Genomic DNA, 23,816 nt, shown 5'->3' with positions numbered 1-23,816 from the left:
AGCGGATCAGGGGAAACTCAACAGAGGGAGCCATTTTTTTTTTTTTTTTTTTTAAATCTTGACATCCCCAGTGCTGGGCTTATACTAAGTTACAAAAAGACTATTAGTAAATGAGTAGAAAAAATAAAAATATCTAGAAAATCTACTGGAACAAAGTAACTCCCTTTCAAGGTACTCTTCACTACAAACCAGGCTGTCCCGAAAGGATGACTCCTTGCAGAGAAGTAGGGCCCTGATTCCCAGCTTGGCCCTAGCACCCCGCTGCACACCTGCAGGGGGTCCCAAACCCCCAGCTGGCTTGTAGGCCCTTGGCCAGGAGGCAGGTACCTGCTGGGAGGGGGTTGAGAGGGCGGCGATGAGCTTGGCAACAATGGGCTTCACTTTGGGGTCGCTCTTGTCCAGGTGCTTGGCCAGAGAGCCCATGAGGACCACCACACTCTGCCGCACAGCATCATAGCTGGCATCGTTGGGCGCGTTCTTCAGGAACTCCTCGAACACTGGCAGCAGCGAGTTGACATTCTCCTGGAAAGCCAAGCCCACCTCACGTCAACCCTGCACTCTGCGTCTGGACATGACCATCTTCTGCCCTGAGGACTGAGCCCGAGCTTGGTTTTGGAACCACATCTTGACAAGGCAGCCAGCAATGCCAGCGGGTTGCCCAGTTTCCTGGCAGGAATGCAGCAAACTCAAAAGAATTTAACACCCTTTAGGGGTCCTTTTGGCTCAAAAAAAAGAGAAATGAAATTTTCCATGGGTGCCAGAACCCTGCCAGATCTCCTGGCGCTCAGCCTCCCTGTGTCACACGGCTCAGACCTGCCTCCTGCCCTGGCCCAGCCCTCCCCCCACCCCCCACACTGGCTGAGACGGCTCACCTTCCCGTGGGCGTTGAGCGTCGCGAGGGCTGCATCTAACATACACTTCCGGACATCTGGGTTTCGGTCGTTGAGAGCATCAGGGACAAAAAACTGGAAGAGGGGCTTCACCTGAGAGCTGTCCAAACACTGGGAGAGCTTGTTCAGGGCCAAAGCCAAGCCACACCTGGGAAAAAGGGGGAGCATGTCAGGGTCAAGGGCTGGTCGGGGGCCTCCTCTGCGGCTGGACTCTATCCCGGCATGCCACAAGGGAAGGGAGCTTGCAGCAGCTCCCTCTGGGGTGCAGAGCACAGCATGGAGCCCCCTGCCTGGTGCTTACCCGGCAGTCTACACAATAGTCTCAACAACCCATTTCTCAAATGGAGACCTGCCATCTGCCCAGAGTTTACCTCCTACAGGGTGACCCTGGCCAGGGACCAGCTCTGCCTCTGTTTCCCACGTGACTGCAATGCCTACCCTTCTACCTCCAGAGCAGGCTACAGGAGGGAAGGGGTAAAAGAATCAAATGTGAAGGTGTTTGGAAGTAAATCTACTCTACAAATGTGATTCTATCCTTTTCAGATACAGAACAGTAAAAAGGTCCCCAGGGGCCTCTGAGGAAACAGAGGCTGGGAGGAAAGGAGACACCTGCCCCAAAGTCACCCAGCTAGCCCAGGAGGAGCCAAGACTTGAACTCAGGTCTTTCCGACTCAGAGGGAGGTCTTTCCTTTTTCCTCCACTGTATCATGACTCCATGCTACCTCCTCTCGGGACCCAGCCCAGCCAACCTGAGGTATCTCGAAAGGTCTGAGTGGAACAAGATTGGGACGGCTGTTATACCTGGCCTCCCACTGATCTGGAGGAGATTCGGAGATGACTCGTCCCAAGGCATCCAGCACTGGGGGTGGCCGCTGCAACAGAGAAGCTGATAAGCGCACTGCAGTGACAAAGGCACCCCAAGCAGGGCGAGCCAGCCAGCCAGCTGGGAGGTGGGATATCAGTGACAACCACCTTGGGCCACAGTGAGTTCCAAGACTCCTTCCCGGAGCAAGTCTGAGGCTGAGTAGATTCCAACCCAGCCTCCCCTGGCCCGGCCCACAGCGGGGTGCACAGGCCACTCACATAGAGCTTCTCCTGGTAGATCTCCATGAGTCTGCTCATAACCTCTGCCGCCTGCCGCTGGTACCGAGCCACAGCTTGGGAGAGGGCTTCGGCCCCAGCCTGCCTCACAGCTGCCTCATGATAGATGACATCGTCGATTAGCAAGGAGCAGAGGTCTGGCTGCAGATCTAGCCCCATCATCGACCAGAGCCTGTAGCAGAACAAAAGGAGGGACTAGTTGGACAAGGTTCTACAGCACCTGCCCCACCAAACCCGAGGACCCAGCCCTTCTCTTGCTGTAGGCTGAGTACTCTGAGTTCAGTTTTTTCATAAGGGGAGAGGCAAGAGAGTAGGGAGGAAAAAAAAAAAACAAAACCCGAAACAAAACAAAAAAAAGCAAAACACAATCTCCTGGGGGTTCTCACCTCTCAGCCAGCTTCCGGATCTCCTCCTCCTTGTCAAACTTGACCACCCAGAGCCTCCGCAGAAGGTTCAGGCCATTCTTCTCGTCAGTATCAGGTGCTGGCAATACCATGTGGAGTTCCATCAGCCCCTGAGAGGGGGTGGGATGGGACCGAGTAAGGCTTGAGTTTTCACAAGAGCTTCTAATCTGCCTCTGCACCTCCCTCTGAGGCTGCACGATCCAAGACCTAGCCACCAGCTGCATGCGGGGCTTCAGAGTTAAATCAATTAAATTGAACTCTAGGGGGCACCTGGGTGGCTCAGTGGGTTAAGCCTCTGCCTTCGGCTCGGGTCATGATCCCAGGGTCCTGGGATCGAGCCCCGCATAGGGCTCTCTGCTCGGCTGTAAGCCTGCTTCCTCCTCTCTCTCTGCCTGCCTCTCTGCCTACTTGCAATTTCTCTGTCAAATAAATAAATAAAAATTTTTAATAAATAAATAAATAAATTGAACTCTAGGTTCCTCAGTCACACCAGCCATATTTTAAGCGCTGGACAGCCACACACGTTGGCTGGTGGCTCTCACACTGGACAGCACACATATAAAATGCTCCCATCACTGCACAAAGCACCACTGGACAACACGACCAGTGCTAGGAAGAGCCTCACGTCAGCTCAACTTGTTAGCTGCTCTGGCTCTTCGCACAGCTTTTTCTTTGGGAGATGATGGGCAAATGGGAGTGGAATCCTTTTTAACGTAAAATTTAAAACTTAACTCTCAATGGGCAGGACAAAACTTTAGAAAAGGGACATTCCCTTTGTCTGTCCTGGAGAATTTGCCACACTGCCATTGCTTCCCATATTTTGCCAAGAGCCAATGAAAACTGTCACAGATTGATTAACAAGGGGCTACAGACCGGCATTCAGGAAGCCCTGTTTCAGACTCCAAGGGAATCCTTTAATTTTTGGTCCAAAAGCACTAAGAAAAGCCAACTACAAGGTGATGGGTTGAAAAAGCAAACTTATCTTCTGAATTTTATCTATCTATACAAGTACCAAGGGATCCACCTGGGTGGCTCAGCCAGTTAGCAGCTGACTCTTAATTTCAGCCCAGGTCATGATCTCAGGGTTGTGAGACTGAGCCCTGCATCCCGCTCCATGCTGAGCATGGAGCCTGCTTACGATTCTCTCTCCCCCGTCCCTCTGCCCCCCCCACTGTTTCTCTAAAATACATACATACATATATGCACATACATATGTATATTTATATATCTATAAATCAGGTGAAGGCTTCTAAAGTAAAGACAAAAAGCCAGTGACACACTGTGACAACTGATTTGTTGTTTCCCTTCCTAGAATGATCCTGACCCGCCCCGTGACTTCTTCTCTTTGTCTCCAGGACACACAGGTGCTGATGAGGTATCTCCCATCATCATTTGATGGGATCATTTAAAAGAATGTCCCTCATGCAGTTCAAACACTTGCACTGAGGGACAAGGAATACCACAGTGGCCCCACAGGGAGTGGGCACCTACCCGGAGTGCAGTGTCCCGCACGCTGGCACAAGGGGACTGCAAGGCACAGAGCAGCACGTCCACCTCCTCCTGCTCTGCAAAGGCACAGCCATCCTCGCCACTGCTGCTGGCACACAGGGTGGTCAGGGTGTCTGACGCCAGAACCTAAAGAGGATTTTGATGTGCTGGGCTCAGTTCAGCAGACTACTTACTTCTGTGGAGTCAGACAGTGGGCCGGGCCATGGGCTGAGGAGCCCAGAGAGGGATCTGAACTGACAATGCCCATCCTAGAGCCCTAGTGGGGAACCCCCTGCTCCAGCCTAGGCCAGTGGCAGGCCCCAGGCAGAACCCCTCACTAGCTGAGAATGTTCGGGCTGGCTCTCTTAAAAGCAGCCCTTTAGCCCAAATCCAAATGAAGGCTGAGAAAGAGACCTAGGACTAGACCGCAAGCGCAGGGACCTGAACTCAGGGTCACAAACTGAGCTCTAGCAATAGCCAGCTAAAAACCAGATCACCTGTAGGCGGGGAGAGCCTGTCCCGATCACCCAAGTCAGAAGGCGCAGCATGGCCACTCGAGGCAGCAGCTCCGGGCCATTCTAAGAGAGAACAGCAGGTAAGTCAGGGTGAGGCTCTGGGGAAGGTCTATAACCGGACCTGGCAGCACAAACAGCAGCATTCTCTCACTCTCAGGGAAACCCTGTCAGGTTTACCACTAACTCCATGGGAGCCAACTCCCGTCAGCCAACATCCTCTGAGACTCCAAACAGATCATTCTGAAACGTACTTGAGATTCACAGAATGTGAAATGCAAATGACCCCCTAAACAGAGGGATACTTAACTTCATAAAAGTAGGAGAGAAACAGATAAAAAAAGGGGATACCAGTCTTTTACCCATCGTTGGCAAAGTTAATGACAATTTGAAGCTGTGTTGGGTATGGGGGGATGGGAACTCCTGGCTCCTGGTGAGGCTATAGGTCAGGACGTGCTGCGTGACCTAGTAACTCCACGCCCAAGAACATGTCTCATGTGGGTGCACAGGGGGCCAGGGCACACCACAGTGCTTACTGCTCACATGGGGAGAAGTTGGAAACAACCTTAAAATATCTATCGACAGGGGCGCCTGGGTGGCTCAGAGGGTTAAAGCCTCTGCCTTCAGCTCAGGTCATGATCCCAGGGTCCTGGGATCGAGCCCCGCATCAGGCTCTCTGCTCAGCAGGGAGCCTGCTTCCCTTCCTCTCTCTCTGCCTGCTTCTCTGCCTACTTTTGATCTCTGTCCATCGAATAAATAAATAAAACCTTAAAAAAAATTTAAAAATATATATATATCGACAGGTAAAGAGTTAAGTGAAACATGGTACCCCCACAGCAGAGAACCCTACACAGCCCGTGAAGCCACTGGCATGGGAGACCAGAATACATGATCATATGAAAGAAGCAGGGCCATCTGTTTTGGCCTTACTGTGTGGGGCGATTATTTTTTGTTTGTTTGTCTCTATGTTCTTAGAATTTTTAAACATATGCATGCATTAATCTGTCACACTTTCAGAACATAATCTGTTAAGAAGGAAACCCTTCAGTGAATAAGGTCCAATCTCACAATCACAAGCAAGTCAGAGGCAGCGTGATCAGCGTAATCTTCTGACTTAGGAAAAAAACTTCACACAATAAACTGCTACAAAATCCTTCTATTTCTCCAGGTCAGAAACTCTCAGAAGCCCTGTAAGCTTCTTTGAGGCCGTGAGTGCTGCACTACAGAGCACACTTGACCGCTGCTACACATTCATGCGCACACTCTGTGACCCCACCAGCACTGCTGATGGGCCAGCACGGAGAGCCCCTGCCTCCCTGACCCCCCTCAAACCAAGGGTAGAGCTGAGCAACCCTGCCAACCTCGTCCACACGTCCAGGGGGGTTGCTGGGAGAGGCCCTCAGCTGGGCATGGACGGTGAGGATCTGAAGAATCTGGGCCATGCGCTCCTCTTCCTCTTCGCTGTGGTGGGGCATCTCAGTCAGCACCATCTTCAGAAACGGGAAGACTAAGGAGAAGGCTGGTGCAGACAGGGGCGCAGCATCTGTGACAGCAAAAAGCGGACACAATCTTGCAGACATCTATAGAGCTGCTGCCTCAGTTTCCATCCTCAAAGTGTGTGGAGCGGGGGTCAAGGACGATGGAGGCCCTTTCTGACGCCCAGAAGCACGAATAGGATGACAGCTGGTAGCCCAATTCTGAATCCTGCTCCAACTCCAAACACTGCCCAGTTCCAGGAAGAGAGAGTTAAGACACACAAGCAGCTTACAGTAACGGGAAGCAAACTCCCAATGGAGGTCACAGAGACTCACAGAATACCAGGACTCAGAAATTCTCCATCTGGCCCAACCCCCACTTTTCAGAAGAGGAAACAAAGGCCAGGAACAGAAGTGACTTGCCCAAGGCCACAGCCTCAGGAAGCCCTGGGTGGGAGGCACTGAGGCTCAAGCGCCTGCCGCACCTGCTGCACCAGCACATACGGCCCAGTGCCCACTGCCCTTCCCTGCCCTGTTCCTTACCTGGCTCACCCTTGCCCACTCTGCTGGTGATGGTGTGGCTGTGCAGCAGGGTCACCGCCCTCTTCACTGCCACGGACAGCTCTTCCTGGCACCATGACTTATCCAGGGCACACTCTGGCTTCAGCAGGCGTAGAGTCACGTGGCTCACCAAAGTGCCTGTGTCCAAGAGAAGGAACCCAAAGAGGATGACCAATACTGAGACATGGGATCTGCCCCAGGCACAAACCAGGGGCCCCAGGCACAGATGCCTCATGCTCTTACTTAAAAGTATTCAATGCTGCTATGCCAAAATGTCCTCAATCTAATTTCTCATTTCATCTTCGCGACAGCACTGGTCGGGGGAAGAATGCAGGTAGGCAGGCAGGAGCTGTCCTTCTGACACTAAGTCACACGTGAGCTACCCGGGGTTGTTCAGCAAAGGGTAAAGCTCTGAAGCTCCCACATAATAAGCCCAGCCAGCCAATAAGTTTCAGCAGGCTCCAAAGGTGCCAATTTTCCACTCAGAACAGTTCCCAGATTCTAGCCTCACCCACAGGAACATCCCCTGTAAGCTAGGAAGTCTGTTTAACCCCCAACAGTGAAGTTACCATAATGTCCAGCCACCCTACCTGGTCTTCGTAGCTCCATAGCTAACAAAAAGCTAAGGGTCACAGAGACCCCTTATCAGGGACATGGGGCTGCTCAGGAGCTCTGGGCTGCACGTCCTGACCACATGGCACCAAACCAACCCCATGACCACTGAATTTCTGACTTATTAGTTTTAAAACTGCTACAGAAAGATCACACTGATGAGTGGCTAAAAGTTCGTACTCAAGAGTGAAGGCACAGCAGACATAATGAGAGAGAGGAGGCGGCTCTATGTCCGCACTGAGGATACGCAGCTTGGGCTTCCAAGGCTGCTTCCATATGGAAACAGAAGTCAGAGGCCCAGACCACCATACACCTCCCCATAAGCGCCCCCAGAAGCACCCCCGCCCCCCTCCCAACCTGCTCTGGGCCATGCCCGCAGCCAGCAAACAAGAACTAACCCAAAGCCTTGAGCCTCGGGGGCATGACGCAGGCAGCCAAGGACAGGAAAGGGTTCTTGATCCTGGGAGCGGCCAGGGGAGATTTCAGCAAGGGCAGGAAAGAGTCGACCAAAACAGGGATATACTGGGTCAGACCAGAGGGGTTCTTGGCCAGGATGGTGTCCAGCAGGCCCAGCGCCGCCTCCAGTTCACCGTCCAGCTGCAAGCAGAGTTGGCCCAGGAGGCAGGTCAGCAGGGCCTGCTCCAGACAGCGAGGAGCGGGTTTGGCCTGTCGGGACAACAGCCACTCACCTCCTGCAGCCGTCTCCGGATCTGCGCTTCCTTGTCCAGCTGGGCCTGTAGCATCTCCTTCTGCTTACTTGTCAGCTGTACCTCCTCTTTTATGCCTTTCTTCTTCTTTATCTCCTAAAATCAACGAGCAAATCAATTCCATTTCCAGGAAATGCACCTCCCTCCCCGCCACAGAGCAGGGAGAGACCAGTCCCACAGTAAGCACCATGCCAGCTCTAGTCTGTGACCTGGGCCCCCAAACCCACCATGTGGCCTCCCCAGCCTCCCACAGAGTCCACAGCCACCTGGTTTCCAGAGGATGGAGACAGCAGTGGAGAAGTAATTTCTTACTGGATTCTCTATTGACAAAGGCAAGAAGAGCCTTTTATATGTCAGAAAAGCAAAAGTCCCTCAGTGTGCTGGAAAGGGTATTCTAATCATGCGGCTTCAGAATCTAAACCTTTGCCTCCCTCCTACAGACGCTCTCCCCCAGTATAAACTGCAGCCTGGAAAAGGCCAAGAAATCATTCATTCATTCAACAAGCATTTACTGAGCACCTCCATTGGTAGGGGAACCCGGGACTGGTGGAAGGGTCAGAAAAGTGTGCACAGGCCTCAGGATGACCCCAGGGAACAGTATACACGAAGTCAGGAAAGTCACCAGGCTGAGGCCACCAGGCTTAGCAGCCACCCCACATGTGACTCTTCCAGCACTCACCTCCTTGAGCTCCAGCTCGATGATCTGCTCCTTGAAGGAATAAGCTTTGTTCTCTCGCTTCATGTTAGCTTTCTTTATGCTGTCCTGCTGCGCACTGAAACATCAAAGTGGGTGATCAGCCAGCTTCAAATCAGCCAATAGGTCCTCCAGCCTCCCGCCAGTCGTGAAATCCCAGCTAGCCTTGAAGCTGCATGCCCCAGCAGTGTGCGAGCTACATGACACTGGGATACTCCTGTATCCCAGGCCTAAGCACGTGCCTGGAACAGAGCAGTACTTGTCCAACGAATGGATAAGCGATTTCATTTATTCCTTGAAACATTCACTCCTTAACCCTATAAAAGAGGCCTCTCCCTCTTACAGGTAACAAAATCAAGGCGTGAGGCAACTGAGCCTGCGAGTGGGTACTCACCTCTGGATAATGGATTTGTCATACAGCTCCCCAGCAGGGGTCTGCATGATAGCAAACTCCTCCCGCGTCACCTGGCGCAGCGCAGGGTTCTGCACGGAGGCAGTGATGGTGCTGATGAGCTGCGGAAGAACCTGGTCCGGGGACAGGATGGACAGGGAGCCCATGGCATTCATGGAAGACTGTCAGACAAACACAAAGACGGTCAAGGTGTACCAAGGCTGGCACTGCAGAGGGGTCCTGCCATGCCTAAATGTCCCCGGCTCTTTTTCTTGACCGTGCCTCCTCTTCTCTCTGAGCACTGCCCACCAGAGTAGACAGCCGCAGTGTGAGCCTGCCTTCTCGGCAAGCATTTCCCACTTGGTCTGGTACCAGTACCCTGACTGGGTGTCACATTCCCCCTCTACTCTTAGTGTCCATGGCACAGGTAGAGCTACTCCTACCTCTTCCGGAGGTGGGCATGTGACCTAGCTCAAAAAGACAGGGCCAGGACACCCAGGGCAGTGAGACCCCATGCCAGTGAAAATTACTGGAAAATGCAAACTTTCCACTGGAGCTGATGGGGGATGAGCTGTACATCTGGAAGTGTATCAACTGCCCCTCTAGGAGAGAAGGGGAGACTGCTGGAGAATGAAGCCGCACTTCACAGACAGCAGAGATGAGAGTCAGACGGGAGAGACAGAGAGATGGAGAGCAAGAGAGCTGCCACCTACAGTGTCCTCAAGGTAACAACTAAGTCCCCGTACCGAGCATCACAGTGACCAGCCATACCGTGACTCAGAAGCAGGAGGATCCCTCTCATGCTTAAACTACTTTGCATTTTCTGTCACTTGCAACCCAAGGGGTCCAAGGCCGCACTTCACCACACCTGCATCTATTTCACTGAAGCATCTGTGACCTGGAGCCAGAATTAGTCCACATGCCAATCACCTGGTTCAGGGGACTCTGCGTGGTGATCCTAGGGATGATCTGATCCAGGTGCCTGGTGATGAAGGCTTCCAGGTCAATCTTCATCCTGGCAAGAAGCGTCGGCCAGAGTCCAGCCTGCACTGCCACTGTAAGAAAGGGGAACAATTTGAGGCCTTCTGCCCGCCTGCCCTTATCCTGCCCCTCCTGTAACCGCCCCCAGCACAGACCTAAGGATGGGTGGTGTGAGATGATCAGCATCTCCTGGGCCAGCTGTTCGGTGTTGGTGATGTCACCCTCCAGTCCTGGCACCCCAGAGATTACACAAAGAGCCTCCTGCAGGACCCTCGGGGGGACGTACGCTTTGCCTGCCTCAGTCACCTCACCAGCGTCCGTCACCAGAGCCTCCAAGGGTAGCACCTACAAGGGAACAACTCATGAGCTCACACTGCTCTGAGCCCTGGGCCAGCCTGGCACATAAGAGACAAAAGCAGCAGGGACACAGCAGCCTTTCACACATGTTGCTCTCTGGAGCTCCTGCTAGAGTGAAGACTGATGCCCAGCTCCCAAAACAGGACCTGCAGGCTGGGAGATGTGCCTAGAAGGAGGAAGCACAAGTGACTTTGTAACTAAGATGCCCATGGTGGGAAAGGCAACCACAGAAACTGGGCCAGGAGACTTAGGCAGAGACCACAAGTCTGTCACTGGCCTATATCCCTCAAGGAGGATTGGGGGGGAGGGAGGGAGGGAAAGAGGGCACAAAGAGCACTGAGAAGGGACCAGGTCTTTGGGGTCACTTCTGCCAACCACTGGCTGGAGACCCATGGCCAAGTCAGTTCAGCTCCAGAGCCCTGGACAACTCATATAAAGTAAGGGTATTTAGCCTGTCTACCTTTTAATAGCAGTATGAAAAAAAGCAAAAGAGAGAATGGGTAGCAAATGCTCTAAAAATTATAAAGTGCTTTAAAAACAGAGTGTTTCTCCATTACTCAAGAATAAAACTACATGTCATGATACATGAGAAGAAAGAAAAGCATCTCTGAAAAGAATTACGAATTACAAGAAACAAAGGTTTTATCAGAGCTCAAGAGCAGGGCAGAAGATTCTGGCAATACATAGTGTCTGAGTGAGAAAAGCCCAGGAAGAGACCAGCCAAACTGCCTCGGCATAACCCGGAGGGCCAAGCACATCAGCAAGCCCCAGTTCTGACCGCCGATGCCCTCACCTTGTGGGAACTGAGGACAGCCTTCAGCTCCTCCAGGAGCCCGAATGCCAGCTTAAAGCCCCCAAGAGAGGACAGCAGCTTCCGGACCGTGTGCTGGGCCTGCCGGCGCACGCGCCAGGTGCGGCTCAGGAGCACTGCCACCAGCGCCCGGTGGTACTGCCTGCAAGCACAGGGACACGGCATCGTGGTGGGAGCGGGCGCGGAGCTCTCCGCAGCCAGCCCCCCGACAGTGCACGCACCACCGATTCTCAAGCTCCCGCCACAGTTTGCCTCCCCCCTTGACCCAATGGGGAAAGGTAAACAAGCTTCACGTACTGAACTTTGTTGCCTGTGAGTCTCTGCGGGTGGTCAAGGAAAAGCCTCTCTGTCAGATGCAACACGGTACACAGGGCTGGGAGGGGAGACAAACAGAAGTGTTTTTAAAATACAGAACACATGGGGGCGCCTGGGTGGCTCAGTGGGTTAAGCCTCTGCCTTCGGCTCAGGTCATGATCTCAGGGTCCTGGGATCGAGCAACCGCATTGGGCTCTCTGCTCAGTAGGGAGCCTGCTTCCCCTCTCTCTGCCTACATGTAATGTCTGTCTGTCAAATAAATAAATGAAATCTTTAAAAAAAAAAAAAAAAAAAGAAGGGAATCTTTAAAATACAGAACACATGCACAGTGCCTGGGTGGCTCAGTCTGTTAAGTATCTGGCTCTTGGTTTTGGCTCAACTCATGATCTCAGGGTCATGAGATCGAGCCCTACGTTGGGCTCTGCACTTAGCAGGGAGTCAGCCTGAGATTCTCTCTCTCTCTCTCCCTTTGCTCCTCCCCACCATGCACACGTGTGCGTGCTCTCTCCGATAATAAAATCTTCAAAAAAATATATAGAACACATCCAGAAAGAACTGGAAAGCCTGGAAAATGAACACTAAAATGTAAATGTGACTATCATTTATCAATGTGAAAGTACAGCTCATCTGAAGTCCTGTTTTTGCTGACAATGCACACATGTATTTTAAACTAATGAAAAATATATGCTTTATTCTATTTCATTAAAAATTACTGTGCAGGGCACCTGGGTGGCTCAGTGAGTTAAGCCTCTGCATTTGGCTCAGGTCATGATCTCAGGGTCCTGGGATCGAGGCCCGCATCAGGCTCTCTGCTCGGCAGGGAGCCTGCTTCCTCCTCTCTCTCTCTCTTTGCCTGCCTCTCTGCCTACTTGTGATCTCTCTCTGTCAAATAAATAAATAAAATCTGAAAAAAAAAATTACTGTGCAGTTCTAAAAAAAAATAAACAGATGAAGACATAGGCATACTGGAGTAGAATGACTGCCAAGTCTATACAGCACAATGCATACAGCAGACATGCTATCATTTGTGTAAAAAAGGTGAAGAACCAATCGAGAAAGGTATCTCCTGGTATAAACATAAAATACCAAGGATACAGAGAAGCTAATACAACGGGTTGTATTTTATCTCTAGCCAGAGATCAAAGCAGGGGTATGACTATTAAATAGGCCCTCTTGGATCTTTTATTTTTGAATTACGTGATTGTATTTCCTATATAAGAACTGACTTTTTTTTTTTTTTAGCATCAAGAAGTGACTAACAGTTTTAGCTCATTAATAGGATGTTGTGATTTATGAGTCAAAAGACTTTTCAAATCACCGATTAGCAGCAGACACCCCTAAGGCAACCTAGAATTTTAAACATACACTTAAAGATCAACTGTTCCTTCTCTCCCGGGAGTACAGCGAGCCACACTCCACCAGAGCTTCTCAGCTGTCTTGTAATACAAGAAAACCTCCAAGACAGCACCAATTACCCAATCAGCTATAATTACACCTAATATCACAGCCCCGCAACCATTAGTGCTCTGTCTCCACAAATCAACCCACTCCCCCATTCCTCAGCCTTCCATGGCCCACAGAGGTGCCTTCATTCCCACAGCAGCCAACGGCACTGCGGCTGACCCCAGCACTGTGACTGAGGTTTTTGCCTGTCAAGACAATAAGCAGTCAGGGGCGGGTCCTCTCTGAAGACCCACCAAAGACACTGAGGCCCAACCTCAAGTTAAAGTAAGTTCAACTAAGTAACTCACCATCCTCTGAAGCCATAAGCAGGAATTTCTCAGAAGTGAAAATCTGCTTCTTTTCATCTACAATCAGCTGCCAGAAACCACTCAGTTTGGCCTCTGCAAGAAACCAAAGGTCACTCCATGACATAGTTCAGTCTGTCTGCCGTGGCTGGGCCCCTCCTGCCTGAAGCTGCTGGGGTTGTTCTGCACTGACAGACCCTCTTCTACAGCAGGGCTGGGTCACTCCTAGGCTCACTGTCTCTCCCTCCATGTTCTGAGAACCAACCAGCCCTTTCGGTATTACCGCCTCTGTGAAAACGTTCAGTGGTTCTCTGCTGCCTACAGGAGCGCAGGCAAGCATTTTCCACCTGGAATTCCCACCTACTCCAGGTGCCAGGCTGAACTACTTGACATTCACACACGGTGCCTCCCCTGACTCAGGCTGGTTTGAACTCACACTGGGCTGTGGAAATCCTTCCAGTTGGTGAAATCTTTCCTAATCTTCAGGGCCCTAGTCCAAATGCTCCCTCCTTCATGAACCTTTCCTGATAGCCAAACACCTCAACTAAAAGTAATCCCTCCTTCAAAACTGCCTGAAAGCCACATTTTTGTCTTCAACTACAGAGGTCTTTTTTCATCTCCTCTCTCCCACTACAGTGAAGCAGCTGAAAATGTGTGGAAGCATGGTCACGTTCATCTCCACCTCCCTGCCAAGGCACCCAATGAAGTATGAGAAGAGCTGAACTCCACTTCTAACCACAAGAATAAGTTCACGTACATCTGCAGGCAGAGTGGGACTAAAGCAAGCATGGAATACAGAGAAAGCACTTTAGGCTGTCCCGATCTGGAATCTTTTCCAAGGGTTGTTCAGTATGTAATATGGCATTTACACAGTATGCTACCTGGTGTGTTTGGTCAATTACACAATGACTATTTCTGGACATGGTAAACTGTCCAGGGAAGGGAACTCAGTGGCTAGAAGACTGGCTGTGGGGGAGCTTTTCAAGTCACACTCTAGAAATGTATAACCAATTAAAAAATACCCCACTATACTAAACCCAGGTCAGTCTGGGCATTATATACAAACCCCCATCCCAGAGCACTAGAACAAGAGGGCAAAGGAGAGTGACAGGAGTCCCCTGACTATACTCCCACATGCCACTGTGACCCTAAGACTCATCCCTGCAGATGACAAGGAGCCCTGTGCCTGACCCACTGTGGTAGTGACCAAGCTGGTCCTGTGAAATCCTCAACATCAAGTCACTCCTCCCAGGGACCCTGGATGAGGCCTCATCTGCTACCATGGGGAATTAGTGTAGACCCTTACCAGCCTGCGAGTCAGCCACAGAAAGCTTTGAGAGCAGCAAGGCTGCAGCAACCCCTTCGGTAACTGTGGGGACCTGAGTGCTTTGGGAGGCTGCCTTCTCCACCGTCTGGATGAGCAAAGGCAGCAAGTCCAGGGCCTGCAATAGTGTATCACCTGTGGAGAGAGGACCAGCACCTTATAACACACTCCATCAAGCACAAGATTACTCGTGAAGAACACTATCCAACTAAAATGCTACAGTCACGGGGCGCCTGGGTGGCTCAGTGGGTTAAGCCGCTGCCTTCGGCTCAGGTCATGATCTCAGGGTCCTGGGATCGAGTCCCGCATCGGGCTCTCTGCTCAGCAGGGAGCCTGCTTCCTCCTCTCTCTCTCTCTCTCTGCCTGCCTCTCTGCCTACTCGTCATCTGTCTGTCAAATAAATAAATAAAATCTTTAAAAAAATAAAATAAAATAAAAATATAAATAAATAAATAAATAAATAAAATGCTACAGTCACCTTGTCAGACACTGTGAGGTAGGGGAACTAGAACCAAACTCTACAATCATAATGTTACAGACAGCAGGATCCTCATAAATCCAATAGTCTAGCTATTCATTTGCTTGGTAAGGAAAACAGACCAAGAGAGATTAAGTAAGATGCCCCCGGACACTGAGCTGATTCGGGGAGCCAGGGCCACTGCAAACCCACCAATTTCTTTCTGGGGCTCTTCCCCCGATATCATACAAGCTCCCAACTCAATTCCAAAACCAGAACCAATACGCTGACCTATGAATTAAACCCATTAAATAAATAAAGTGGAAATCTGTTAAAATTATAGCTAAATCAATGTTTTCTTAACTACTAAACATTTCATTTGGAAGACATCATGGATTTGAATTTAAAAAAAATGTTTAAAGGTTTATTTTCTATTATGTATTTTAAAAGCACCAAGTAGAAACAGCTCAAGCTGAAGAAACGTTTAAACCAAGTCTCTGCTATCTAGAACTCAATCTAAAATCAAGACTGAGGGATGCCTGTGTGGCTTAGTCTGTTAAGTGTCTGCCTTAAGCTCAGGTCATGACCCCAGGGTCCTGGGATTAAGTCCCACATCAGGCTCCCTAGTCAATGGGGAGTCTGCTTCTCCCTCTGCCTGCCGCTCCCACTCCTTGTACTCTCTCTCTCTGACAAATAAAATCTTTTTAAAATAATAAATATTGGGGTCGCCTGGGTGGCTCAGTGGGTTAAGCCACTGCCTTCAGCTCAGGTCATGATCTCAGGGTCCTGGGATCGAGTCCCGCATCGGGCTCTCTGCTCAGCAGGGAGCCTGCTTCCCTCTCTCTCTCTCTCTCTGCCTGCCTCTCTGCCTACTTGTGATCTCTGTCTGTCAAATAAATAAATAAAAACTTTAAAAAAAAAATTAAAAGTAAAAGTAAAATAAAATAATAAATAAATAAATAAATAAAATCAAGATTGACTGGGGCACCTAGGTGGCTCAGTGGGTTGGGGCCTCTGCCTTCGGCTGGGGTCGTGATCCCAGGGTCCTGGGATTGAGCCCCACGTTGGGCTCTCTGTTCAGTGGGGAGCCTGCTTCCCTTCCTTTCTCTCTGCCTGCCTCTCTGCCTACTTGTGATCTCTGTCAAATAAATAAATAAAATCTTTAAAAAAGAAAAAATCAAGACTGATCAATGCAGCAGAAATGCAAACTGACAGAGGAGTACGGGCACTCCTCCATGCAATCAGAGGGGACAGAGAAGGGACACCCTTCCATGCAATCAGCAACTCTGCAATCTCCTAGATGTTTCTTTAAACACAGTTCATCAGGGGCACCTGGGTGGCTTAGTTGTTAAGTGTCTGCCTTTAGCTCAGGTCATGATCCCAAGGTCTTGGGATCGAGTTCCGCATCGGGCTCCCTGCTCGGTGGGAAGCCTGCTTCTCCTTCTCCCACTCCCCTTGTTTGTGTTCCCCTCTCGCAGTGTTTCTCTCAGTCAAATAAATAAATAAAATCTTTTTAAAAATAAATAAATAAATAAATAAATAAATAATTCGCACGGTTCATCAGGACTGTACACTTTTTTTAAAGGAAATACCAGCCATCTCGGAGGTGGTGATTTTTACCGTGGAGATCTAGTTCCTATGCAGACTGGAACATTTCCTCTAGCTTTACTTAGGAAAGAGATGGATACCCACGCCTAAGATTTGTCAGCACCACAGAAAAGGCAGTGATTGGTTTTCAGTTAAGTCCAACAAAACGTTTCTATGAAGCTGGAGTTTTTGAATCAGGCCTCTCACGATCACTTCCGCATGACTTCAGATAATACAGTGACAGGTTCTAGACCCAGGCCCTCTCTGAATAAAGCTTCATAACTTGGAGATCTGATAAAGGGGAAAAGCCAAAATCTGTTGTGAAGACTGGGCACTAATTCGAGGCTTTGTGGATGACTAAGACCGATGCTCCCAGAGGCTTAAAAAAGAAGTGATGCCGAGTAAGCTGGACAGCAAGGGAAAGCCAGGGACCGTGAGGATGCCCGGAAGACTCGGTCACCCCCGCAGGAGAGGCATCTCACCTCGGAAGCAGGCCAACATGCACTGCAGATAGGCATGCCTCACTGCAGAGGTGGAAGTCTTAAGGCTGAAGGCTTTCTTGAACCATTCGGTGAGCTTCTTGGGCACTTCTGTGGTGAACCGGTTACACCAGAGAGCCAAGACAGAGACCGCATGTACCAAGGTGCCTTCGTGAACTAGGGCAAGAAGCAGAAGTCTGGTCAGTTCAGTGTCTTAGGCCCACGTCCAACCACCAGCAGCAGCGCCCTAAAGTAAGCAGGAGCACAAGGGGGAGGAAGCAGTAATGCTTCAGGGGAGGTCTGCCTTGAGAAGGGGTTCATGGCAGCTGTGAAGGTGAAAACCAGAATCAGCTCGAGTCCTGACTGCATCCTCCCCATGCTGTAGTTACCTTCTTGCTGGAGAAACGGGATGAACAGCTCAGCCACGGTCCCATTCAGGACTTGACTAGAAGGCCCAGACACCACGTGATGACTGACACTCCCGATCCCTGGAAGGCAGGGGATTTCCTGCTCAGCATAAAACCACAAACTCGAGATTCTTCTTGCCGCTGCCCACTTCCCTAGCAGCCAAGTCTCTCCTCTGGCCATCACTGCCCTTCCCTCAATCCCCCCTACAGATGATCTCTCCTTCTCCACAGAAGCCAGGTCTCCCGCTAGACTCAAACAAGTCCCACTGGCCCCACAGGAAGGCAGCAGAGTCCTGGAAGCCAGGCTGGGATGTCCAGGACTGTCAGAGGAGTCAAGATCCAATAGAGGACCTGCCTTACCCACCAGTTACATTACACCTCATCTACTACTACGCTTACCACTACCCCAGGAGAGATTCTGTACCTGAGAGGACGCTAATCTTCTGGGCTACGATAGTCAGTTTTCCCTCAGAGCCTGAGAGGAGAGAAAGCAAAGATTCAAAATTCACATCTGTCACATTTTCCCAGAGGGTGAATGTGGTCATGTGTGTGACACCAAGATACAGTTTCTGATTCCTGAAGCAGCCTTTGTTTGTGAAGCTGCCTTTAAAATAACATTCACTAGATTTTTTTTTCCTGACTAAAACAGTAATATGTTCTCACAGAAAACTTGAGAAACAAAAAATATGAAGGAAAACATTTAGGGATGCCTGGGTGGCTCAGTCGGTTAAGCATTTGCCTTTGGTTCAGGTCATGATCCCAGGGTCCTGGGATCGAGTCCCGCATCAGGCTCTTTACTCATTGGGGCGTTTACTTCTCCCTCTGCCTGCCACTCCCCCTGCTTGTGTGCTCTCTCTCTGACAAATAAATAAATAAAATCTTTAGAAATAAATAAAGTAAAATTCATGTTTATAAAGAAAATAAAAACATTTTACAATCACCCATGTGTCCACTACCCAAAGACATTATGAACATTTTGATGTGTTTCCCTCTAGATTTTCCCTTCATGCATACAATAATGTCTACACTTAAAAAAAAAAAAAACTGAGATTACCCCCATCTACACTGCCCTCCCTACTCATGCTTCTGTTCACTTCACACACTCACATTCTACTGTGAGCATTCTCTCAACCACACAGCCTTGACACAAGCAGACTCAGGAGACGCACTTCCCCAGCAGGTCCCAGCACCCACACCTCAGCCATCTCCCCACCCCCCCAGCCAGGAAGCCTTGCTCACCGCTGAGGATCGCGAACAGGTGCCTGGTCAAGGCTTCTGTCGCCGCAGAATCGCTGCACTGGCGGGCCAGGTTCCGCAGTGCCAGCACAGCTTCGTCCATCAGGCGGGGACTGTTGGACTTGAGCTGACCTGGACACAGACGGCCGCAGCTCAGAAGCCACCGAGAGCCAAGCCATCTGGGACTTCAGCTCAGTCTTTTCCACATTCCCAACTCTCCCACCCCAGCGAGGTACTCTCCTAAAGAAGCTCAAGAAACTATGCAAGTGTAGTTTCTTTTTTAAACTGAGCTGTCCCCTGCCCTTTCTCCTAAAGTAACTGGGAAAATGGCAACCAAAACCCAAGGTGCCATCCTAGGGGTCAGAGAGGGGTCATGGTACTCACTGGCCAGTCCTTTCACGATGTCCAGGGCATACTGGCTGAGATCAAGAGTCACCGATGCCAGCAGACTGGAGATAGCTAAGGGGGACAGAAAGTACACAGCACGTCTGTCTCGGGTATAAATGCCCATTTCTGCTGTACACCCCAGCCAATGCCGTCAGACCTGCTGTCCAGCTGCAAAGAACCCTGACCACTCTTCATCTTCATACGGTCCCAAGAGCAGTCACACCTTTGTCGCTACTTTCAAGTGCCATCAAGTTCATACTGTCTAAAGCAGAGGTTCCTTTTTTTTTCCCCTAAAGATTTTATTTATTTGACAGAGACACAGTGAAAGAGGGAACACAAGCAGGGGGAGCAGGACAGGGAGAAGAAGGCTTCCCGCTAAGCAGGGAGCCTGACGCAGGGCTTGATCCCAGGACCCTGGGATCATGACCTGAGCCGAAGGCAGACACTTAATGACTGAGCCACGCAGGCGCCCCTAGAACAGAGGTTTCTAACCTGAATGGTTTTCCAAAAGGTTCTTAGACCTCTAAAATTGTTCGCAGTATTCTAAGCAGATATACTTTCGTGCATCCTGTTAGCAAAAGGGCTCATGACCTTCAACATATTCTCAAAAGGGCCCCTGATCTCTCTCTCAAGGTCCCAACAAGGTAAACAGGGAATATATACTTCACTCCACCCCCACCGCTTCTGCTGCCAAGGATCAGAGACGCAGCGTACCAGGAAACCCATCCCCCTCCCACCATCCTGTCTGGTGGTGACCTACTTTCAATAACATTCTCTGGACTCCTAAGTAAGGACTTCTGTATGGTGGGCAGTATCAGATCCTTAAATTCCGCGTGGGACATGTACCGGAGCAAAGGGGCACAGTTATCCTAGAAAGAGAAAGGGGTCAGACACCCAGACCTCGTGGGAACAGATGAAGAATAAAGAACAGCATGGAATCAGAATTTAAACTGGATTTAGCTAGTCCAACTAAGGTCCACTTCTCACTCACCAACAGATACTTCTGAGGCTTCACTTTGCTCATCAGGATGTTCTTCATATAAAAATCCAGCAGGGCACTCTAGAGAATACAAAGCCTGTTTAGACCAACATTCTGAGTATGTCACCACTGACCTAAAAGATCCCTTTTGTGGGAGATTACAATTTGTAATTGTAACAATTACAAATCAGTAAAAAAATGAAATCTATACATACATACATAAACAAATAAAATACAAATCAGAGCCCAAATTTCAGTGTCACGCAGTTTGCCCACTGATCACGACACTCATTATTTTAAAACCTTCAACAGCTTTCCAGAGATGCTGGGATTCAGTCCAAAGTCCTTGGCCGAGCTGCCAAGCTGCCTGCTAGCCTGTGCTGCCTCTCACACCTCTCCAGCCCCCCTCGCCTCCCCGCCTGGTTTCTCGTGGGCTGCTTTCTCTGCCCAAAATACCCCTCTTCACCTCCTGACCTTGCTAATACCTGCTCACCCTTGAAGTTCCTTCATCAGAGCTGTGTCCCCTGGTCCGTGGCTTCGGTCAGGTCCCCTGCTAGAGGGTATTACCACTTCCTGCCCTTCTCCTTTGCAGCTCTTATCACAGATAGAATTAGAGGCCTCTCTGCCTGACGGCAACTCCTCAGACTCAGTTCCCCGAGGTCAGGGATTCCTGGCTCACTGCTGCAACCCAAACAGCTGGCATGGTGCCTGGCACATGGCAGCCTCTCAGCTGTGGGAATAAATCACTGCACCCACAGGCAAATTACCATCCCAACGACTGCCAGGATTCTCCCCAAGCCAGAGTTGGAGGGAAAACTTTCCAGCTCCTCCAACTTCATTAATAATGGAAAAAGGCCAGGCCCCCTTATGAGAAAATCAACGAGCGTCAGATGCAGCCAGAGCCGGGGTGCCCAGGGCAAAAGGAAACCCCCCTCCTCGCCTTCGGCGAGTCCACCTGCCTTATGCTGGTTGACCACGTCCAGCTCCTTGTGGGTCGTGCAGAACTGCACCAGCAGCCCCAGCATGCCTGCGTAGTTCTGGTTGGGTTCGAGGCTGAGAATGGCTGACAAGTACTGTTCCACCAGTCCGGGGTTCTGAAGAGGAAGGCACGAAGCTGGCATGTCACACAACCATGGGGTGGGGGGAGCATAAAGGCAGCAATGCCCACCACCCCCCTGCCCCCGGCACCTCTTTCCACAGCTTGCTGAGCTTCTTCACAGCGCCATCCACGGCGTGCCTGTGGGAGCCACCCAGCACCTCCAGCAGGAGCAGGCACTGCACCTCCACCTGTCAGGGCGTGAAACGTGAGTGGAGGCGCCGGGGCCCTCACAGCCAGCCCAAGACCTGCATCGGCCCACTCAACTCTGGCCAGATCCTCCTCCCTCCACCGCCGACACGTGGCCCCGTCCCAGCATTACATCTGTTCGCTCAAGCATTTCATTAATAAATATATGCTGAGCACCTATGAGTCAGACGGAGAAAACACATGGAGAAGGGGACATACGTGGGCCCTGCTTTCATGCACCTCATAGTTCAGAGGAAGAAAAAGATACTACAAGACAAACATAGAGATGAATATGTAATTCCAGTGAGGTAAGGGCCCTGCAGGAAAAAGATAAGCATCCTATCTCATACCTGCCTTGACTTTCCCTTCATTCATTCCACAAACACCTGCTGAATACTGACTAAATGGCAGGCACCACACTGGGCACTTTAGTCATGAAAGTGAAGACTGATCGGATGATCCCGGCCTGTGTGGAGCTCCCCGTCCAACCCAGAGAGAAACACATCATAGGTGCTCAACTGAAAAATCTCAGAGACTTTATACACCACAAACACCCATGGCTACTGGGGAACAGTGCAAATGGCCACCCTGAGAAAAAGGGGATGCTTATCAAGAAGTCTGCTGCACTCCATCTGCACGTGTACAAAATGACAGGTGAACATTTTTTTTTACAGTAAAAGATTGCGAACAACATATGGCCATCAACAGGGGCCTAGTTATATATACTACAGGACATCCACTCATGATTAGTAAACAGTCATCAAGAATGAGAAACTCAGGGGGCGCCTGGGTAGCTCAGTGGGTTAAGCCACTGCCTTCGGCTCAGGTCATGATCTCAGAGTCCTGGGATCGAGCCCCACATCGGGCTCTCCACTCAGCAGTGAGCCTGCTTCCTCCTCTCTCTCTCTGCCTGCCTCTCTGCCTGCTTGTGATCTCTCTCTGTCAAATAAATAAATAAATAAAATCTTTAAAAAAAAAAAAAGAATGAGAAACTCGGGACGCCTGGGTGGCTCAGTTGGTTGGACGACTGCCTTCAGCTCAGGTCATGATCCTGGATTCCTGGGATCAAGTCCCGCATCAGGCTCCCAGCTCCATGGAGAGTCTGCTTCTCTCTCTGACCTTCTCCTCGCTCATGCTCTCTCTCACTGTCTCTCTCTCAAATAAATAAATAAAATATTTAAAAAAAAAAAAAAAAAAAAAGAATGAGAAACTCTTGGGCACCTGGGTGGCTCAGTTGGTTGGGCAACTGCCTTTGGCTAAGGTCATGATCCTGGAATCTCAGGATGGAGTCCCGCATCGGGCTCCCTGCTCAGCAGAGAGTCTGCTTCTCCCGCTGACCTCTTTCCTCTCATGTACTCTCTCTTAAATAAATAAATAAAATCTTTAAAAAAAGATTAAAAAAAAGGAATGAGAAACTCTTTTTTGCACTACTCTGGAACAAATTCTAAATCTGGTTAAAGAAAAAAAAAGAGGGGGCAACCTGGGTGGCTCGGTCGGTTAAGCAGCTGACTCCTGACTCAGGCTCCGGTTATGATCTCAGGGTTGAGATCAAGTCCTGCATCAGGCTCTGCGCTTAGTATACAGTCTGCTTGTCCCTCTCCCGTCCCCTCTGCTCATTCCCAATAGCGCTATCTCTAAAATAAATAAATCTTCATTAAGAAAAGAAAAAGGAAGCAAGGTGAAAGGAAAAAGTACTTTCAATACACTAGTGTTTGTGTAAGAAACCCTGTTCAGTCGTATATACAGAGCATGTAACTATCCATATAAGGAATCAGTAACAGAGGAACCCAGACGGCTAGAGAGGGAAACAGGTATAGCATTCTGTGCTTATTGAAACCACATTCACAACTACACTGCTGTTCTCTCTTCCTAGAATGTTCTAACCCCTGATCTGGACACAGTTTGTTCATATCCTTCAGCCCTCTGCTCAAACGATGCCTCCTCTGAGGCCTCCTCCCACAATCACCCTGTACTGCACTCTCTCCATCTTCCTACCTGCCTTTCTGCTATGTGACCTTCATCTCACCACTTATTAGCAGACCTGTGTGTCGCCTACCTTCACCACCAGAGTGTAAGCTCCAGAGGCGCCTGGGTGCCATAGTCGGTTAAGGACCCAACTCTTGGTTCGACCTCAGTCATCATCTCAGGGTCTTGAATCAAGCCTCATGTTGGGCTCCACGCTCATCACAGAGTTGACTTGTCCCTCTCCCTCCCCCTCTACCCCTCCCTATGTACATGCATTCTCTCTCTCTCAAATAAATACATCTTTAAAAATAAAATTTCTTGGGCGCCTAGCTGGCTCATTTTGTTAAGTGACTGCCTTCAGCTCATTTCATGATCCTGGAGTCCCAGGATCAAGTCCTGCATCAGGTTCCCTGCTCAGCAGGGATTCTGCTTCTCCTTCTGACCCTCCCCTTCTTATGCTCTCTCTCTCTCTCTTTCTCACTCTCTCAAATAAATAAACCTTTAAAAAAAATTTTTTTTCTAAAAAATAAATTTTTTTCTAAAAAAAAATTTTTTTCCTTAAAAAAAGAGGTGTAAGCTCCAAGAGGGCAGTGTGCCCTTTCTTGTTCCCAGCTTTTGGCCCAGCTCCTAGAACAGTGCCCAGCACGTAGAGACCCTCAACAG

The 23,816-nt window shown here is 50.0% G+C and overlaps 1 protein-coding gene across 1 annotated transcript in view; it reads right to left on the bottom strand.

The window, feature by feature from the left end:
• The window catches only part of GCN1 (GCN1 activator of EIF2AK4), a 60,780-nt gene that overhangs the window by 24,670 nt on the left and 12,294 nt on the right, over positions 1 to 23,816 (bottom strand). Inside the window, exons 6-33 of the mRNA XM_059139506.1 lie at positions 21,092 to 21,190; positions 20,863 to 20,997; positions 19,916 to 19,984; positions 19,685 to 19,793; positions 18,922 to 18,996; positions 18,541 to 18,669; positions 17,726 to 17,776; positions 17,284 to 17,382; positions 16,898 to 17,071; positions 14,354 to 14,506; positions 13,051 to 13,143; positions 11,282 to 11,357; positions 10,967 to 11,126; positions 9,972 to 10,161; positions 9,766 to 9,890; positions 8,839 to 9,017; positions 8,430 to 8,523; positions 7,733 to 7,846; positions 7,442 to 7,640; positions 6,414 to 6,569; positions 5,757 to 5,938; positions 4,381 to 4,461; positions 3,887 to 4,030; positions 2,378 to 2,505; positions 1,974 to 2,163; positions 1,692 to 1,762; positions 873 to 1,038; positions 328 to 522 (exon numbers count right to left, since the gene is read on the bottom strand). Of these exons, the coding sequence (XP_058995489.1) occupies positions 328 to 522; positions 873 to 1,038; positions 1,692 to 1,762; positions 1,974 to 2,163; positions 2,378 to 2,505; positions 3,887 to 4,030; positions 4,381 to 4,461; positions 5,757 to 5,938; positions 6,414 to 6,569; positions 7,442 to 7,640; positions 7,733 to 7,846; positions 8,430 to 8,523; positions 8,839 to 9,017; positions 9,766 to 9,890; positions 9,972 to 10,161; positions 10,967 to 11,126; positions 11,282 to 11,357; positions 13,051 to 13,143; positions 14,354 to 14,506; positions 16,898 to 17,071; positions 17,284 to 17,382; positions 17,726 to 17,776; positions 18,541 to 18,669; positions 18,922 to 18,996; positions 19,685 to 19,793; positions 19,916 to 19,984; positions 20,863 to 20,997; positions 21,092 to 21,190 (3,636 nt within the window). The remainder of the gene's footprint in view (positions 1 to 327; positions 523 to 872; positions 1,039 to 1,691; positions 1,763 to 1,973; positions 2,164 to 2,377; positions 2,506 to 3,886; positions 4,031 to 4,380; positions 4,462 to 5,756; positions 5,939 to 6,413; positions 6,570 to 7,441; positions 7,641 to 7,732; positions 7,847 to 8,429; positions 8,524 to 8,838; positions 9,018 to 9,765; positions 9,891 to 9,971; positions 10,162 to 10,966; positions 11,127 to 11,281; positions 11,358 to 13,050; positions 13,144 to 14,353; positions 14,507 to 16,897; positions 17,072 to 17,283; positions 17,383 to 17,725; positions 17,777 to 18,540; positions 18,670 to 18,921; positions 18,997 to 19,684; positions 19,794 to 19,915; positions 19,985 to 20,862; positions 20,998 to 21,091; positions 21,191 to 23,816) is intronic.

The sequence above is a fragment of the Mustela lutreola genome, chromosome 11 (genome assembly GCF_030435805.1).
Source record: "Mustela lutreola isolate mMusLut2 chromosome 11, mMusLut2.pri, whole genome shotgun sequence".
Lineage (NCBI taxonomy): Eukaryota > Metazoa > Chordata > Mammalia > Carnivora > Mustelidae > Mustela > Mustela lutreola.
The sequence above is the reverse complement of the archived record's forward strand: the minus strand, read 5'-3'. Positions and strand labels throughout refer to the sequence as shown.